The 19,601-nt window shown below is 44.6% G+C and overlaps 1 protein-coding gene across 1 annotated transcript in view; it reads left to right on the top strand.

The window, feature by feature from the left end:
* Positions 1-19,601, top strand: part of ALK (ALK receptor tyrosine kinase) — a 713,821-nt gene that overhangs the window by 395,404 nt on the left and 298,816 nt on the right. The window contains exon 4 of the mRNA XM_049784231.1: positions 2,387-2,588. Within this exon, the coding sequence (XP_049640188.1) occupies positions 2,387-2,588 (202 nt within the window). The remainder of the gene's footprint in view (positions 1-2,386; positions 2,589-19,601) is intronic.

The raw sequence follows: 19,601 nt of genomic DNA, 5'->3' as shown, positions 1-19,601 counted from the left end.
GCATCAACTATAAACAAATGGGACTATATCAAACTAAAAAGCTTCTGCATGGCAAAAGAAACCCTACTTAATGCAAGAAGACAGCTAACAGAATGGGAAAAAATCTTTTCACTTGATATATCAGATAAAGGGCTGATATCTAGAACATACAAAGCGCTCAGAAACCTGAGCCCTTCAAAACCAAACGAAGCCATAAAAAAATGGGGAGACGAAATGAATAGACATTTCTCTGAGGAAGAGAGAAGGATGGCCAACAAACACATGAAAACATGCTCACCTTCGCTCATCATCAGGGAGATCCAAATCAAGACAACAATGAGATACCACCTCACACCAGTGAGGTTGGCTCACATCAAAAATAATGGAAACAACCTTTGTTGGCGAGGATGCGGTATGAAAGGAACTCTCATCCACTGCTGGTGGGAATGCCCCCTAGTCCAACATCTATGGAGGAAAGTCTGGAGAGTGCTCAAAGAACTCAGAATTGAGCTGCCATTTGACCCAGCAATTGCTCTCCTAGGCATATACCCCCAAGATGGAAGGACATTCATTCCAAAATACGTATGCACCCCACTATTTATTGCAGCACTCAGTATAATAGCCAAATCTGACATTTCAATGAAGAAGTATGGTAAGTAAAATAATGCATTGGAAGGAATGCCTGGAACAATAAAATAATGCCATGCTTTTACACTGACAGTAATCCACTGATGTAGGTCACTTGGCCTGAGCTGCTGAAATTAGTATTAGCTTGTAGTGGGCCGAAAATGGAGCGGGAAGTGCAGTCACAGTGACTGAGTTGAAGGGGTGGCCAAGAGGGCTCTCTTCATGGAAACCAGTTGCATCTTCACATGACTTAACAATGGAAATGGATTCTAAGACTTGAGTTCAGACAACCCGTCTCGCTCCATTTCAGAAAGGAAAAAAAATGAGAACCTGAGAGAGTGAATGCTTTGTTCATGGCCTTCCAGTTAACAAGTCAAGTCCATCTACATTATTGTGACATACGTGACAAATGGTATCTCTGTGAGCCCCTCACCTTTCAAGAAATGCTTTCATCTGTTCATAGCTATTTGAGAAATGGCAACCATCCCATGTGTTTTCTGAAGCCTGGATTGTCTAAGAAATGTCAATTCATGTCAATATGCAAGTTGACTTGAATATGATCTAGATAACTCAAATCAGCTCTGATTTAAAATGAAGCCTCCAGAGTGAAGATATCCTACTAGTGTTTCCCAGTGGATGGGTGGAAGGGATCGCCTTCCTCCAAGTGACCATAAACTCTGGTGCAATAATGGATGGTTGGGGAGGGAGCATTTTCTGTTTGCTAAGTTAAAGATGGTAGATTTCCAGGAGAAACTGAACAATTTGTTTCAAGTGGGCCAGTAAGTTTAATCAATTTGGGATCCATTTAGAACCTGAATTGTTGTTTCTAAGACGGGCACTAAGGTCTACTCTGTGCTTGGCACAATTCGGGAGGAGGGGGCCCTGATTTGGGCACCCCCCTCAACTAGGGTGCAAAGATTAAAAATTATTTTTAAATTAAATTACTGTGCAATAGAGTTAAATGGTCATAGTTTACTTTCAGTCATACAATGCTCCAACACCCACTGCACATTTCCCACCACCAATTTCTCCACTTCTCCCCTCACCTGCCCCATAGCCTGCCTCTATAGCAGACAGTTTTCTTCTCTGTTTCTTTTTCTCTCTGTCACTCTCTCTCTCTCTCTCCCCCACTTTTTCATTTTAGGCACCATGGTTTACAATGTTACTGAGATGGTATCATACATATCACTATATTTTCTCAGGGTATAAATCTTAGGACTATCTTAGCCCTTGGCTTGCATTTTCTTGTTTACTTGCTCTTATCAATGGGATTACACCATACCTCCTCTGTTCCCCCAAATCCTCTAGGCCTTTGTCACTTGGGCCCATTGGCAAAGAATCTAAGAGGTTCACCCCTCCTTTGCCTTACCCTGTCCTCTTGACTTCACTGCCTTATTTCAAAGACAGTCACATAAAGATATTGGCAGATAAAGCAGGATGTTTTCTCTCTGCCTAATACCATAAAGCATTCTCTTCAGTATAATTCACACCAAGACACTGTGAGGTGGATGTTTGCATTCGCTTTTTGCAGATGGTCAACCCAAAACCATAGAGCCAGGAGCTACCATGAGAAGCTGTGTCGAACTGGTTATGAAGCCAGGTCTCCCATTGCCATTGTTGGCTTTTCCTAAAGAGAATTTAGAAGGAGGAGATCAGACTTGGCAAGTGCAGAGAGGGTGAGGCAGGGCCCCAGCCTGGCTCTCAGTCCTGCTGCAGCACGGCTGTTGGCTTTTTTTTATCTGGACACAGCTACAGAATCACACTCACTGTCTCTCCACAGGTTCCTTCCTCCTCCTCAATACTTCGGCCAACTCCAAGCACACCATCCTGAGCCCCTGGATGAGGAGCAGCAGTGAGCACTGCAAACTGGCTGTCTCTGTGCACAGACATCTGCATCCCTCAGGAAGATACGTCGCCCAGCTGCTACCCCACAACGAGGCTGGTAGAGAGATTCTCCTGGTCCCCACACCAGGCAAGCATGGGTAAGTCTTTCCCCAGGCTTGACGTGGGTTGTGGAAGAAGCCATTTGGCTTTTGGCTGCCCATTTCCTGCGCCTGTGACATCTACTTAAAATCTCACAAAGGACACTTAATGGGAAGAATCCAAATGGAGCCATTAGAGCTTATATTCTCTGGGCAGTGTCATAGAGGGCTGATCTGTGGGAGCCCCCTGGCCACCCAGCTTGGTGACACCCCCGCCAAGAGGTCAAAGGACCAGCTGGCAGAGTGGACATTTACTAAGTGGGTGTTAAAGAGATTTGTTTCCCAAAGTCCAATTGGACGTCAATAAGAAGGCAGCCAAGGGGCTATTAAAAGGCTTAAATGAAAGTAATTTCTAGGCTGAAAATGGAATTTTAACAGCAGAAGTTGAGCAGAAAGGAACGAGCCAACTAGTATGGCCACTCTAGGGGGCTGTTTCAGAGTGAGGAATCATCAGGGCTGCCACACCATAGTTGATTCAGTGGAGGGTGAACAGGTCGGTTGTTCTAGAAGCCTGAAGGCTTGTCTAGCTCTGAGTTTGCACCTCACAAAATGTCAGTGAGCAAACTTCAAGGCTGGGAGACTGTGGTTTGTTTGCTCATCTGGTCTTTAAGAAGTGACCTTGGAAAGCGAAGTTGAGCTCACGCCTCTATCTGCCTGCTTTTTGTTTTCATCCCACTGCAACAAGTAGGAGAACTTGGTTTTGAGGATCCCAGATCACCAGTGGTTTAGGAATCAGCACAAGTGTGAGATCCCTTTGTGTGTCTTGACTGCAGAAGAGATCACATTTCTAACTCAACTTAGACTTTCTGAAGGGAAAGGTTAGTTCTCTCCTAGACATTTTACCCAACCTCTATCCCCTACTGTGCTGAGGAGGGTGGCAGAAGTGGGTGGGTCCTGGTCTGTAGTTTTTCTGATGATTTGGCAAAGCCATTTTCATCATGTCTTTTGAGTCTTTCTCTGCAACCTGAAGGGACTCTGCTCCCTGGGGCATTTTGACAAAGTCACAGGATTTAATTCCTTATTCAGCAACTCTAGGAACTCCCCATGTTTTGTTTTGTCAAATTGGTTCAGAATGGTTATTTTTTCTCTCTCTGTGACATCTGGGGTCTGACAGTTCCTTTCATGGTTTGCTGTCCTTGTCTAGGCCCTTGGCTTCCTGGGTCTCTCCACCTTCATTACTGTAAGTTCCTCTCCCAATTGTTGCAACCAAAATGTCTCCAGGCTTGGCCAGATTTCCCTTAGACAAACTATTGCCTGCAAAGAGAATGACAAAAGTAGAATTTGTTTTTATAACTGAGGGAAATTCAAAATTATTGGTTAACCTGATTAGTTTCCAGGCATAGAAACTGAGGCCTAGGAGGGCTAGGAACTTGTTCTATATTATGTAATGTGAGCCAGTGTTGGTAGGCAAATACCATGAGCCCTATATTTGTGCATGGATGTTCAATCTTATGCTTCATTATCAAGATACATAAGACTCAGTCCCTACCTTAGTGATAACATCTGTTGCCAACAAGTATCAAAGGTTCCCTGGAGGTGCCACCCTGTTGTTGAATACTCTTAAAACCTCCTTCCTTTTTTTTAATGCTCACAATACCACAGTAAGCTAGGACTGTGTTACCTCCCACCCTCCCTTTCAACAGATGAGGAAACTGTGAGCTGGTAGAACCTGCCATATCCCAGCAGAAGCTTGAGGCAGATGAGGAAGTCTGGACATAACGAACCTTATTGTAGACTATTTTTACCCATTGCTAATTAAGAGAGCTGTTTTACTGGTCACAGTACTGCACCAGCGAAATGAAAATCCGTGAGCCAGAACCCTGCGCTAAGTTCTAACTCATTAACCCACCATCAATTCAATAGACAATGACTTATTATCCAGTACTTTCCAGTGGTCAGGACAAAGACGGGCTAAGGGCTCAGGAGGCCAGATCATCAGCCAAGGCTGCTGATGAATGAGCCATGAATGAGTTTTGTGACTTCAGATAATTCCCATCTTCTCCCAAACCTCCATTTTACCATCTGTAAAATGGAGTTCTAGACCTAGAGAATCCAAATGATGAAGGGGTGAAGGTCTTGCACATTTTGAATTGATACAAGCAATGAAGCCATTGCATCATATCCTTCTCAGCTCTACTAAGAATTGGGGATCCCAAGGGATTGAAATGCGTCTGTTCTTGATCATCAGGTCAGGGCCAGTCTTGGGAGCCCATTGGATCAGCTTTACTGGGTTTCCTCAGAGGCAGTGCCTACCCTCTGCTAGCAGAGATTGTCCCGATGACCCACTCTTCCGTGTAACCAGGACACAGACAAAGTGACACCATGGCCATGACAAGTGGAATGGTTATAAATGGGGCTGGCTTCTTCACAGAGCAGAATGAACTGGTTTGGTGACCACTATCTGGGAAACAATATGTACTCCTTGTAGTAGGGCCTTGTCCCCACCAGGTTGGCTCACGAGAGCCTGACTCAGAGCAGTGTGGGTGACAGAAGAACAAGTCAGCAGCCACCCATTCCCAAGAAGTCATTGAGTTGTGAGTGTGGGGTCAGGTGCCCAGCAGCAGAAGGCAGTGGGGAATCCTCACAGCTGCTCCATTCCTTACTGCCTGGAAAGCAGCAGCGTGTGGAAAGGCTAATGAATCACAGAGCATGAGCCAAAGCAGCCTGGCCTGCCGGGACTTCCCAGGGGACTGAGGACAGTGTGCCCGGCTTGTCCATCTGCTCCTCGGCCCCGCCAGCATAGCCACAGAAGCCAGCAAGCAGAGCAGGCAGCGCTGACAACCAGCCCAGTCCTGGCTGGCAGCAGAATCGAGCAGCTATAGGCCATCTTGGCTAGCAGCGAGAGGCCACAAGGTCCCCATGAATGGAATGAATGCGATAATACCTAGTTAACGTGGCAAATTAGCAAAGGCCAGACGGAAAATGGCTTATGCTTTGCCCGCCTGTAGGGATATCTAAGAGACACTAGACCCGGTTCTGTCCCCACCTGATAACGTCCAGAAACCGAGAAGAAATGCTTCCCAGGGACTTGACTGAAAATGCATGACCCCAGGACTCTGGACCCACATAGAATCAATGAGCATAAAGACAACACCAGGGAACTGAATGAAAGAGCAGCTGCATGTTCCCTTTCTTGTGTGCATACATGATGCTGGGGCCCAGACATAGTAAGAGCTGAGCAGAGCTCCCCAGCCTGCCTCACTTTGCAAATCAACGATGCTTTGCACCTGAAAGCTGTTTCAGAAGGAGCCACGAGCAGGAATTGATAGAAAGAACCAGACACTTCCTTGAACCAGGAGCAGAGGATCCTGGGATGCTGAGGCGCTCTGCAGGGCCTCCCCCCACTTACCTGCCCATCTCCCAGTGCTCTGCTCTCTGTGCAGTTGCAGGTGTCTGGGCACTTAATTATGCATGGTCTGACCGTTATGGTAGAGATTCAGGCCCCGAGGGCACAGAAGTTGCCAATTATTTGAATTACTGATACTTGAATAAGTGTTTTCAATCAGAGGATGTGGTGAGACTAGGGCTGGAGCCAGGATGTGCTGTCAGCACTGTTTCCCAGCACAAATGAGGCTCACTGGGGTCAGAGAAAGACTCAACTCCTGGCCTTGAATTTTCCCTTTCGGCAGAACCTACCCTGATACTCAGAGGCCACTTGAAATTCAGCTCCACTGGCCCAGTGATGTGTCCTGAATGTGCTGAAGAACTCGGGGTTCTGCCCGCCCTGTTTCCCTCTCTCCACCCTAGTGGCTGTATTAAGAAATGCTCCTGGGGCCAGAGTGCTAGCACAGTGGGTAGGGTCTTTGCTTTGAGTATGTCTAACTCAAGTTCAATCCCCAGCATCCTATATGATTTTCCAAGACTGTCATGAGTGATTCCTGAGTGCAGAGCCAGAAGTAATCCCAAGCATTGCTGGGTATGGCTCCAAACCCCTCTAACTCTTCCTAAAAAAATGCTTGAGTTTTCGGTGCTGGAGAGAGACAGTATGGGGGTAAAGGCATATGCTTTGTATGTGACCAGTCTCAGTTCCATCCTTGGCACCAAATGATTTCCAAAACATTACCAGATGCGAATCCAGGGACCTTGAGCACTTCTGAAACCAGAAGTAACATATCCTGGAACCTTACCTAACCCAATAACCAATAATCAATTTTCCAGTTGACTCAGAATCTATGGGAGTTCTCTCTTCCCCTGGGCTCTGGATTACTACTTGAAAGGCTTCCCCACCCCTCAAAAATATAAATGCTTAAACCTACAACCTGTTATCTTTGACAGAGAAAGCAAAACCCTCTTCTGTGCTGGATGCTTGCCCAGTTGCCACATTCATTTCAGCCAAATGGTTGGAAGCAAAATTCCAACTAAAATCAGTTGCCATGTTAATGAAAATCCTGTAAGGTGATTTCAAAAGAGATAGTCATTTAAGGGGTTTTGGGGATAAGTGGTAGCTTCATTCCTGGCTCTGTTGGTAGTTGATTATGGAGCAACTTTCTTCCTTTGCATCCTGCTTTCTTTCTGATTTGGTCCCCGAGTTGTACCTACATCATGAGCTACTAGTAACTCCCCTTAGCTTGTAGTTCAGAACCCAAAACAAATCATAATTTTATCCACTAATATTCCTACTCTTTGGGCTGAGAGTAGACTGACAAGAAGGAAAGATACCCCCACACCACTGCCCAACAGAGAGAGACCTGTCATCCCTATAACCCAGGGTCTCAACTGCAAACTCAGATGATCTCAGTGATAAGGGAGGCACTGGGGGTATGGCAACTGGAGAAGATGCCATGGACCTCCAGAAAGATTCCAGATCCTTCACCAGGCTGTGCCCAGCTTCACAGGGACCATGTGGGGCAGTGCAGCAAGGCCGCACAGCATGGGGCAATGATTCTCTGGCCTGCGTGAGTGCTCCTGGCCCCTACCTACCTCGTCCTGGGACCATAATCCTTTATTGAAATGGATGCTTCAAATGAGAAGTGTCACCATAATTTAATTTTAGGCCCAGCTCTTCTCTCACTTTCCAAGTCACTCAAAGTGTTGGCATCTCTCTTTTCCTCCTTGCTCGGAATAGCGTTAATAAATGTACAGTAAGGGCATCAATGTTCAAGTGATTTACACTGGGAAGAGGAAGCCATGCAGAGGCTTTAAGATATTTTTAAAGCTTTAAAACTTATATCCAAGCTGTCAGGCACCTGTTTTTCTGGTACCCTGGTATGGGAAAGAGTCCTGAAGCTCAGGGTTGTCTGATTTTAGTGAACTCCACAGACCCAGGACCTCTAGGTATTGATAAGAACCTCCCACATCCAGTGGTAGCTTGAGTGATTCTGAATGTCTGTGAGCCTCAACTTTTCTATCTGTAAAATGGGAAGCTTTGGGCTACCTCCATAGACATAAGAAGGTTAAGTTAGACTTAAATAGTGTACAAGACTAGAGTGTTCTCCAAGTCCTCCAGACTTATGGATTTTGGGAGCCCAGGGCTGCCCTTTCTCTAGAGCACTCAGGCCTGGGAAGTATATTTGAAGAAAGCCACACTTAATAATTTCACTCCTGTGTTCTCTAAATTGAACCCCAAAGTCTCAGTAATATGGATTATCTGGATTTACCACTTCTGATAGCTTTTTTGGGGAGGGCATACCCTGTGACATTCAGGGGTTACTCCTGGCTATACACTCAGAAATTGCTCCTGGTTTGGGGGACCATATGGGATGCTGGGGATCAAAAAGAGGTCTGTCCTAGACTGGCCACATGCAAGGCAAATGCCCTACTGCTGTGCTATCACTGTGGCCCCCTTCTGATATCTTTCTGAGAGACAAAATGTTTTTTATTTCAGGTGTGTTTGTGTGTTTACATGTGGTGTGTAGGTGTGTGTAAGACGTGTTTATACCCAATACTAGTCAGGAGTTATTTCTGGCTGTGTACTCAGGAGTGAAACCTGGCAGTGCATAGGAGACTTTGGTGATGTTGAACATCCAGTTGGATTTGACTGTATGCAAGGCAAGCATCTTACCTCCTGTCTTCTCTCTCTAGCCATATTAAGCAGTTATATTGAGGCAACTACCTATAAGTCATTGCTCTCTAAAATACTTGGACTTTAAGCGCTAGTTCTAAAGTTTTGGACATGCAAATCAGAACTATGCCTTTTACAAGAGTAGTAGGACTAAGCCTCCTGTGTTTATCAGTTTGGAGAGGGGCATGAGTGTAAGTATTTTCAGAACATACCACTGGGAGTGTGTTGTCTACCAAGAATCATGGTGGCCACCACAGCTTGAGTCACTTTCTCTTGCAAGGAGGAAGCTTTTCATAACCACTAGGGAGAAGGTTCACTAAGAACAACCTGGAGAAGTGAGATGAACTTGTAAGCAAGACAAGTATCAGTTTTCTTCCCTTGATAGATGGACCAGTGGCAAGGCTGTTGGACTAGAGCCTGATTCTCTTTGTATTCTTCATAAGTTGGGGTAGAGTTGTATTAATTATTAATTATATAGTCTCAGTAGTGTGGATGGTGGATGGTGAGGCCTTTCTTGACCCCTTTGGCCCATTAGTCTATAGGTTCAGGATAAAGGCTAAGAAATTATCCACAACAGTCAGATGAAGTTTCAGGAAAAATACAACTTTATTACAAGGCCCTGTTCATATTTCTCACATGGCCTTTAAGCTAAGCAGCCTCTTGGCATCCCTCCCGTGTCTCCTCTCTCCACTTCCCTTTCCCCGTGCAACTCTTAATTATCAACCACAGACCCCTCCCAGCTTTGGGAGGGTCTTACCATCCAGGTGAGTTTAGCATTTGGCCTCGGGGGAGGGTAAGAGGTAGTTGGGATGAATATAAACTGCATATGACACTGATCTCTGCTAGGAGGTCTATTAAAGAATTACCTGTTACTCTGTCCAAAAACACTAGTGTATTCAACAATTCAGGAGACTTACAAGGACAAAGAATGATCTAGACTGTGGAATATTTATGCTGTTCACCTACCCATATATTCATCCATTTTTTCTGTCTTCCACCCATAATTTTTTATTCATCCTACATACATCTATTTACACATAATTACATCTGTTCATTCATTTCTTCATTCATATCTCTATTCATTGTCTATCCATCTGTTCACCCATCTATCCTTTATATTCATTCATTTATCCATATGTGCATCCAACCATCTATGTATACATTTATTCATCCTTATCCTTTCCATTCATACATCTCTTTATACATCCACACATTCACACATCCATGCATACACTTATGCCTTCATTCACCATGACCTTTGTTCTTTAGAGTGTCATGTGTGGTTGTCATCTGGGTCCCTAGTGAATCAGAACCACACACTCATCTCTGACATGAACATTCTCACGTAAATCTGTATGGCACATATTTGTAGAGTACATGTTCAAGCTACCAGATGCATCACCAACCATCATTTCATTCAAGTTCCCTATGATCTGCGTGGTACATATTATTATGCTTATTTTGCAGTTGGATAACTTGAATTTCATAGAGGCTCAGTATGTTGAGTCTAATGCAAGGAGACATAGAGCTTCATGTTCTTTTATTTTTTTTTCTTTGCTCATGTTATTTCCCCAAAGAGCTTTGGTAGTTGAACCAAAGGACCAGGAATAGCTCTGGGGAAGTTGAGGCTTGTTCTCACACAGTTGGGAAAGCTCTTCTCAAGAAGTCTCACCTGCTATTTGATTTCTAAATTGGGAGCACACGTCATGAAAGTGGGAGCTTGGGCCTTACTCTGCAGTGCCTGAGAGAATGACTAGCATATGGTAACTGCCTTGTCTGAGGTCAGTGAAGCTCAGAACAACATGATGAGGTTCTGTAGTCCAGTTCTTTAAGCTAAAATTAAAGTCTGCATATTCCAGTTAAGATCCAGGTCACAGTAGAGAGTCAATCGATGTGCAGAGCAGAATCATCTTCTCTGGTCAGGAAGAGATGTGCAGCCCTCCCAGGGGCCAGGAAGCAGCTGTCAGAATGCACCTCAACTGTGAAGGTTGCCACTAAGTACAAAGGACAATTCCTTTCCTGGCAGGTACAACTTTTACTCGCGATTACTTTCATTGATGGGCGTCAAGAAAAATAAATGAAAAGACCATTGCCTTCTGCCGGGTTTGACCTTCGAGATTTGACAGCCCGAGGCATGGAGAGGGGCTCTTTTTGAGAGACTTGCTTTGTTTTCCCTTTCTGTGGTCTAGACATTTGATGGATTGGACAGTAGAAAGATGAGGGAATTGTGAATACCTGCACAACACCTTGGCTTGTTAGGAAGTCATCTTGGCAAGTCCCATAATGAAGAATATATGTGTTGTGCAAGGAGAAGTCAAAATGCACAGGAGCAATCACTTCTCACTGTAGAAATGCTTATGGAGCCCTAGTATTTCCTGGTGCTACAGGGGTAGTTGGTGAAAAACACGCAGGGTGGGCATTGGACTGCTGGAACCAAGATCCCTGCCTTCATTCTAAGCTGTATCCTGAAACAATTGGTTATGAGTATCATGTGGTCCCTTGGCACTTTTGGATCTTGATGGTTCATCTTACCTTCAAGGAGCTGAGAGTGAGCTTTGATAATATGTGACAGGGGACTGTTTATATGTCTTGGGAGAGGTGTTTATGCACCAAGTACAAGTTGGGCCAAGAAGACATATGGCGGAATAGACAATCAAATAGTTCCCACTTCCAGCAAAGAATATTTGCAGGGGCCTTGTCTTGGAGAAAGTCAGGAGGGAGCTGTGCTTGCACCATTGGTTTGTCATTCAATTTCACCCCTTTTTATTTTCTTTGAGTCCCACTTTTCAAGCTGACTTACTAAGCTAGTTAAGACAAAAGTCCCATCACTGGTCATAGCCTTGCTACCTACGCAGTCTCCTCTTGTAGCAAAAGTCTTGTTCTGAAGATGGTATGTAGGCCAGGCTTTTCTAACATCTTCCTCTTCTCTAAAAAATGATGGTGTCTTTCTCCCAGCAAGAGTCCCATGTTCCTAAAAACCAATCAAGGAGGGGCCAGAGCGATAGCACAGTGGTAGGGCATTTGTCTTGCACACAGCTGACCCAGGACAGACCTCAGTTTGATCCTGTCATCCCATATGGTCGCCCAAGCCAGGAGCAATTTTTGAGTGCATAGCCAGGAGTAACCCCTGAACATTACTGGGTGTGGCCAAAAAAATTCATGGATACAATAATTTGGGATCTCAGCCTGGGAAAGTTTCAGACTGAAATTCTCCAAATCTAGATTATTGTTGGCTTAGATGCCAGGATCTCTTACCTGCTTCCTCCATGTCCTCATGTTCAATATGAGAACAATGCTTGTCTTTCCTTCCAGACTGCCACCCAGTCAGTGCCCATGTAAAGCCAACAAGATCTTTCAAATGCCAGATCCCCAATTTCACCTGCTCTTAACTTAGGCTTTGAAGCAAAGAGAGAGCCTTGTTTTATCAAAACTAGGAGTTACCCTGTGAGTGAGGTACCAGAAATCAAGCAAGCAAGAGGGGCATGCTTGGAGGCAGTGAGGCCAGCAAGCAAGGTTTCTATGAAGGCCCAAGGGAGTGCAGAGCTAGGCTAAACTTTCTTAGCAGGTTCTAGTGACTTCCTAATGATCGAGATGCTCTCTCAATTATTGCTAGCTGAGACTTCTCCATGGCAGCCAAAAATCTCAAGCTTCCATCAGCAGATGAACTCATGGATCAGAATCCTATAGGAACCTGGCCTAGCAGAGAGCTTCAGAAAACAGAGGAACAAGTTTCCTGGGGGTAGATTTTGATGCCCTTCTGCAGACCCTGGCAGAATAATATAGTTTGTGTTTTAGGTTTTCTGCTCTCCAAAGTATAGTCTGTGATGTGAATGACTGCCTTCATGTTTAATCATTTTATGGGAGGGATCTTACACACATACACACACTCACACACACACACACACACACACACACACACACACATATGACCCATGGGGGAAAAATTGCAGGTAGCTACTGATTCAGAATACACAATAGCTAATCGGTGAAGAATGTGTTTTCTTAATTCCTGATTGGTTAGAAGGAGACTCAGAGTGTCGTGAGGAAGAGAATTGGCCAGAAAACTCATCTGCCTGGGTTTAACTCCAGTCTACCCCTTATTAGCTGTGTAGCTGTGGATGATGCACTGAGTCCCAGTACGAAATTCAGCTGAGTGAATAGCCTCCCTGTGGATGGTGAACTCCTGTTCAGTGAGCTGGTGAGAGGAAAACTACTGGTAGTCATGCCTGGCACCTAAGAGAAAGCACCAGTAGTTATTCTCTATCTCAATACTGCTAGGCCCAAATATATAGCTTGATATATAATCCTCGAAGGGGTGGATTTCACAAGAATAGACTTTGGGAGGTGATTAGGTCAGGAGGGTGGAGTCCACAAGTATTGAATTAATGACCTTTTGGAAAAGGCTCTTGGGAGCACCTCTTAGCTTTATACCCTATGGAGGCAGAGCTCAGAGGCTGTGAACTAGACAGAGAGTTCTTACCAGTCCATGTTCCACTGTGTAAAATAACACCCAGCTATTAACCCAAAATAAAGACATTCCCCTTATTTCTTCTGTCCTTTAAATCTATCTCTTTGATATGTAAAAGTCCACCTGGATCTCTCTCTACCCTCCCTTGCCTGGGTGAGTTGATACTGGTTTAATTAATAAATGTCAATCTATTGGTGCTTAGAGAGACTAAACTTGGTGCTCAGAAAGACCACAAGGTGAGAAGACTGACTTCATAACTCTCTCCTGACTAGCTTAGTTTATTTATTTTTCACAGCTACCTACCTGCTTAAGACCCATCTGCTTGAGGTTGAAAATATGGCTTGTGGGGTGATTTCACAATGTGGGAATTTATCTTACACAATGCAAACCTGATTTTGAACATGCAGCTTCAACACTACAAGAAACATCTGAAGTCACAGGTCAGAGACAAGTCTCATAGTAGCTGGGGTCTGGCATCCTCCCTCCTCCTTAATGTTTTATCTTGGTGCCAAAGGGAATTTGGGAAAGAAGGGAGATTCCTCTTGTGCATACAGTACCTCAGTCCCTCCTAATACTTTATGTGCCAGAACAAATCAGGCTGTAGGGTACTGGAAGGGATGGAGGAGACATTGCACCAGGCATCAGAGAAATTAGGTGGATCCTGCATCCCTGACTCTGAGAAGAAGCATTCAAAACTTTTCCCTCTGCTGATGGGTACCACTGGAGCTTGATGTAGGGGATGACCATAAGGAAGACTAAAGCTTTAGTACACAGCAGAGCATAAATAAGTTCTCTCTGGACATGAGAGGTCTGGAGATTTCTAGGTGCCTCTGCCCCAAGGTCCAGATCACCTGTAGATCTGCAGTCTTCCTGATACCACAGGGCAATGGTTCTCTTAGAACACCTAGATCCATCTAGATTCTATGGACAAGGAAGTGAGGCATGCTCTTCCTTCTTGGGCTCCACATCTGTGCTGTGGGTTTCTACCCCATCTGAAATGGTGAGGGAGACATCATGTTCCATTGTTCTTCTCTAGCATATCGTTCTTTGGATAATTCCTTGTGTCCTTAGCAATGGACACAGTGACTTCTCTGGCAGCAGGAAGTCCCCTATGGAGCTGGTCCAGCCATGAGGAGAAAGGGGTGAGGCCTGCAAGCTCAAATCATCTTCTCCAAGTACGTCAGAGGTGCCCAAGTTTAAGCTTCATTCTTACTCTCCTATTCTATGTCCTGCTCCATACTCTATTCAGCATCTGTTTTAGAGAGATTGAGTAAGTGGACAAATTTCCAATTGATTAGACCGGGAGCATTGTGAAAATGTGATACAAGATTTTCTTTTATTTTGTTTTAATTTTATTTGTGATCACACCTGGTAATGTTCTGTCTCTGTGTTTAGGGCTTACTCCTGGCAGACTTGGGGGGACTATATGGGGTGCCAGAGATCAAAGTGGATTGGCAAAGTGAGTGCAAAGTGCCGTAACTGCTATACTATTTCTTCCCTGAAATATAGTTTTTAGGGGATGCATGTAGAACATTCTAGACCAAAATTTCACCTCTGTCCTACATAGCCAGCCCTTTAACCTCAATCTTATGTGTCAGCTCCAGCGTGGACCACCTCAACATGTGTCTCTCACCATATGACACTTCTGATCACATGCAGGCCTCATGTTAGCCTCAGGAGTCAGGTGGGAGACGTTTGAGTACTTCCTCTCTTAGTCTCTAAGCCCCTTCCATCTTTCAGGCAATCGCTTACATTTATTTCAAAATGTTTTCTCATCTTCTACAAAACATCACATAGTCCCCTACTTCCCTTCCACCCACCATTTTCCCATCTTCTTCGTGATTCCTGTGGAGAGTTTTATCTTTCCAGACAAGCCAGAATAAATTCCAATTGCCTTCTCTCCAGCTGTTCCTTCAACAGGATCTGCGTTCTTTTGTGTTTTACACCTTCCTGAAATTCTGGTCACTGTTTCTTCATAAAATTCCAGTCACCATTCTCTTGTCTGTTTGCCTTCAGGCCACACAGTTCTTACCATGTCTGGACCACATCAGCCCAGTCACTTTCCCTCAGAGTCCACAAAGTCATCCTCTCTGGAGACTCAAATATTTCCATTTCTGAAATGCCTAACTTGTCCATCAGCCTTCTTGATGAACTCTCTGCTCCCCCTTGTCTAACTCAGAGTTATCCCCTGAGATTTGGGGAGCAAAAGGCATCAGGTTCACTGTGTAAGGAACAAGAACAAGAAAATGTGGAGGTGGGGAAAGTCAGCATTCAGACTTCCGTGTTCATTGTCTGACCATGGTTTTTGGAGTCATGGTATTTTTCTGTAGCTGTACATACATTTCCATATGACTCTTTCTGATTAAACATGAAAACTATCATCTAGTGAGCCTTTGGTATTTGGCATCAAGTATTTGGTATTAGAATCATCAAGCAGAAAAGGATATTAATTGGACTTAAATTCAACCTTTGGACTCCCCCACTCCAAGCCAGTCTCAGACCTTCTGCCAATGCTTAGCCACCCAATTGGGTTGACAGAAGGATGTTTGCCATCTTGTGAAATGCAGCACTCCACCATGGGGCAATCGTAGCTGAGGCAGTACTGTCTGATGGTTCACTGAATGTTTCGCCCAGGCAAGTTATTAACATCTCTAAAAGAAGTGATTAAATTTCTCTAGCCTCCAGCGCCTCATCCTGATGCTGTGAACAGAAGTAACTACCTGTAGGTACCTTTCGCACAAGGGTAATTGCTATCAACAACGATCTGTACGGACTGTCTGCCATGTTCTGAGCAAGCGGCATATGGATGCCTTTAATATTAAAATTCTCCTATAAATCTTTACTATGATCTTGTATACAAGACACCTAGAATAATTTCAGCAGGCATGAAACAATGTTAATTTCTTCCCCTTTCTCACCCAGGAGCTGGGTGCATCTCAGTTTCTCCCCCAGAGTCACATTGAATAAACCTGCTTGCTCCCAACATGGCAGTTTTTATTTCTTTGAGGAGATTTTCATTTCTCTACTTAGCATTTCCCTCCAGGCTAACACTTCTAGTTTCTTCTATAGTCTATTTTCCAGAGTCACCTTTCTCACATTTCTCTTTTTTGTTGTTGTTTGGTTGGTTTTGGACCACACCCGGCAGTACTCAGGAGTTACTCCTGGCAGGCTGAGGGTACCATATGGTATGCTAGGGATTGAACCCAGGTTGGTGGCATGCAAGGCAAATGCCCTACACACTGTGCTATCACTCGGGCCTCTCACAATGTGTTCCTACTAAGGAAAGGTAAGATCTGGAAACTTCCACCCATCCATGCAGCTTAAGCCTGGTTCCCTCTTCTAATACCTGCATCTTGCTGCAGAGCCCCAGACTCCAAAGCTTGACAATGTCTGGAAACAGTGAGGCTGCAGGAATTTTCCCTCCAAACTCTTTCTTAGACTCCTCGCATCGTGTCCTCCTGAGGCAGGTTTTGAGGTGTCTCTTGCAAACAAAGAAGGCCTTCCTTATTTACCACAAACGTTCCCGGATCCAAATAGAAATTGAATTCTGGCCCCTGCACTCCTGTCATCTTGCTTTGTTTGTCATCCTTGCGGTCCACCAGCGTTTGCCCCTTTGTTCTCCTTATTGCCAGAGACATTTTTATACTGGACAAATTGCATCAGGCTCGCTGCAAAATGAATCAATTTGGGAAGAGTATGAGCTGCACTGTTGTTTTAAGTGTGCATTAACATTTAGATGCGTTATTTAAAATGGGCCTGGGGTTAGTGCCAGGGAGCTGGTTGCCTGAACTCTTCCTGACTCATTCATTCTGTGTGGTTCAACTCCCCAGAGGGAGCCGAGAGAGTGCCCTACCCCACCACAGTCTTGTCTTATTCTCTGCCCTTTCAGCAAGGGTTGGAACTTAGCAAGATCCTCAAGAAGTTCCAATTGGGGTTCTTGACGGACATGCTGAGCCTCAAGGGGCAGCGAGGAGGAGAAACTCTCCATCTCCCTCACCAGACGGCAGGACACACGCAAGATATCTCAGTTGAAGTCCAAATCAGAAGTCTTTGGCAGCAATACAAAGACACAAAAGATATCAGCCAACTCTCTATGTCTGAAAATTAAACAATGCTCTGGAAACCAGTGAGAAAGAAAAGCTTCAAGGCAGATGATCATGGGGTGATTCGATGAGCTAATTCTTTTATCATCGAGAGAGTCAGGTAATATGTCCATTCGTAGCAGAAGGTTTAAAATTGGAGACGGTGGCAACACCGGGACAATTGCCTGATTTATGCTTTTTCAATCACCTGGGCTCCTGGCCTAAACTGGTAATGGACTCCATCCATCAAAAAATTATTCCATCTGGCATCCTGGTTTCAGAAGATTTCTGAGTGTCCTCAGAGAGAATTGGTTAAATGATATAATGTGTGGGAAGCCCTTCGCTGAGTACCTAGGTAAAAAAGTGGTTGAATCTATTCAGTCTATTTTAATTTGACATTCAGAGATGTGATCATGCGTTTGATACACAAGAGGAATAAAGTAACAATTGAGTGATGTCATCATTCGATTCTGTGAGGGTTTCACTCAGTGACAGGGGAAGGGTGGCACCTCTGTGCCTGAGTGTTGCTTCTGTTAACTCCCAGGGGGACTATGGGCATCTCCAGGAGACGTAACACTCTTTGCACTTTAGCCCATTCCTCCCACTCTGTCCACACTGCAGGTCGTTAGGTGCCCATGCTTTCATCTTGGACTCCCAGAAGACCCAATGGGGCTGGATGTTCGAGACCATTTGTCAAAGCATAAGCATGAGAAGTGTCATGCTTATTTCAAAGATGAAATACATGATGAGTAAGGCAATTAATAAGTCCCTAAGCAGAGAGGGAAACAAGGCACAAAGACCCCTACTAGTTCAACTCATTACCTGACACAATACCTATATCTTCTTCCTTCTGTTTTGTTTTGATTTGGTGCCACATCAGTGTTACTTGGGGCTCACTCCTGGCTCTGCACTCTAGGATAACTCCTGGCAGGGTTTGAGAGACCGTACAAGATGCCAGGATTGAAACAGTCAGTTACCTGAAAGGCAAGAACTTTACCCACTGGACTATTGCTCTGCCCAATAACCGCATCTTCTATTTCACTATTTCCCAGGAGAGTGTGGAGTTGGGAGGTGACTTTCTCATATCTGTGTCTGTACTCACATGCTTCTCCTTTACACTATTCAATCAAAGGAATAAACTCTCACTATTGTTACCACTTTATGAATGGGATACAGAACTGATGTACAGCCTCAGTGATAACCTCCAAAACTTGGAGTTGAAGTAACAGAGCAATAGTACAATTGGGAGAGCACTTGCCTTGTGTGCAGCTGACCCAAATTTGATTCCTAGTATCCCATAGAGTACCATGAACCCACCAGAAGTGATTCTTGACTGCAGAACTAAAGGAATATCCCCTAAGCACCACTAGGAATGTCTCCAAAACCAAACAAAAACAAAATCTTCAGAAATTATATTTAATCCTTTGTGTCTCCCTCTAGAGCAGGGGTCCTCAAACGTTTTAAACAGGGGGCCAGTTCACTGTCCTTCAGACTGTTGGAGGGCCAGATAATAGTAAAAACAAAAATTATGAACACATTTCTATGCACACTGCATATATCTTATTTAGAAGTGAAGAAACAAAATGGGAATAAATACAATATGTGGCCCGTGGGCCATAGTTTAAAGACCCCTGCTAGAGTCATCACCACCTGGTATGTGACAGGACCTCTCCTAAGGACATGGTGAGGAGCTCAAAGGTGAATAGGGAGACCCCTACTAGGAAACTCCCTCTCTTACTGTACAACTTGAAACATCACTCTTACATATACAAAGAGATGAGTGCTCTCCTTCTTGGCATAACCCTTAAAGACCTAGTGGGTTATGCTGCCACAGCCTGCATGTGGAGCCAAGTGGGTCCATAATACAGAAACACTGCTGGTTTTCAAGGGGAGCAGGAGAGCTGCTCTAAATAGCCCTGTGTGCTGGGTTCCATGTACATATGGGGTCACACCAACAGTGTGTTGAGTTGTTCCCATGGGCAAAGGTGAGGGGTCAACCCCCAGTGCATAAATGTAGGTATTCATCTTATTGGCTAACCTGAGTCACATGGATTCTCACACCGCAAGACACCTGAGCTGAGCCTTTCACTCTGAATTCTCTCACCAATCATGCTTTCTTTTCAGCCTCTTGGATTGGCCCTTTCACATCCATGGGAAGAGAGTTTTCAGAAGCTCAGGAGAACAGGTATAGAGTTTCCAGAAGTTTAGGAGAAAACAGCTCAGTAGAGACAGAATAGCATCTGTCTTTTTGCCAATTCCCCCATACAAACAGCTTCCTTGATCTGGACCTGCCCCTTTGCTCATGTCCACAAGAATTCTATTACATCTGTATCTTGCATGGGACTGGCATTCACTGTGAAAGTTTCTTGCAGGTCTATCCTGAAGAGTGCAGCAGAGGTCCCTCCCATCTTGCTATAACTAGTTGCCTGCTGCCATGAGTGGAGGAAGAAAATTAGTTATTG

Source organism: Suncus etruscus, chromosome 12 (assembly GCF_024139225.1).
Source record: "Suncus etruscus isolate mSunEtr1 chromosome 12, mSunEtr1.pri.cur, whole genome shotgun sequence".
Taxonomy (NCBI): Eukaryota; Metazoa; Chordata; class Mammalia; order Eulipotyphla; family Soricidae; genus Suncus; species Suncus etruscus.
This window is presented reverse-complemented; position numbering and strand designations above follow the sequence as displayed.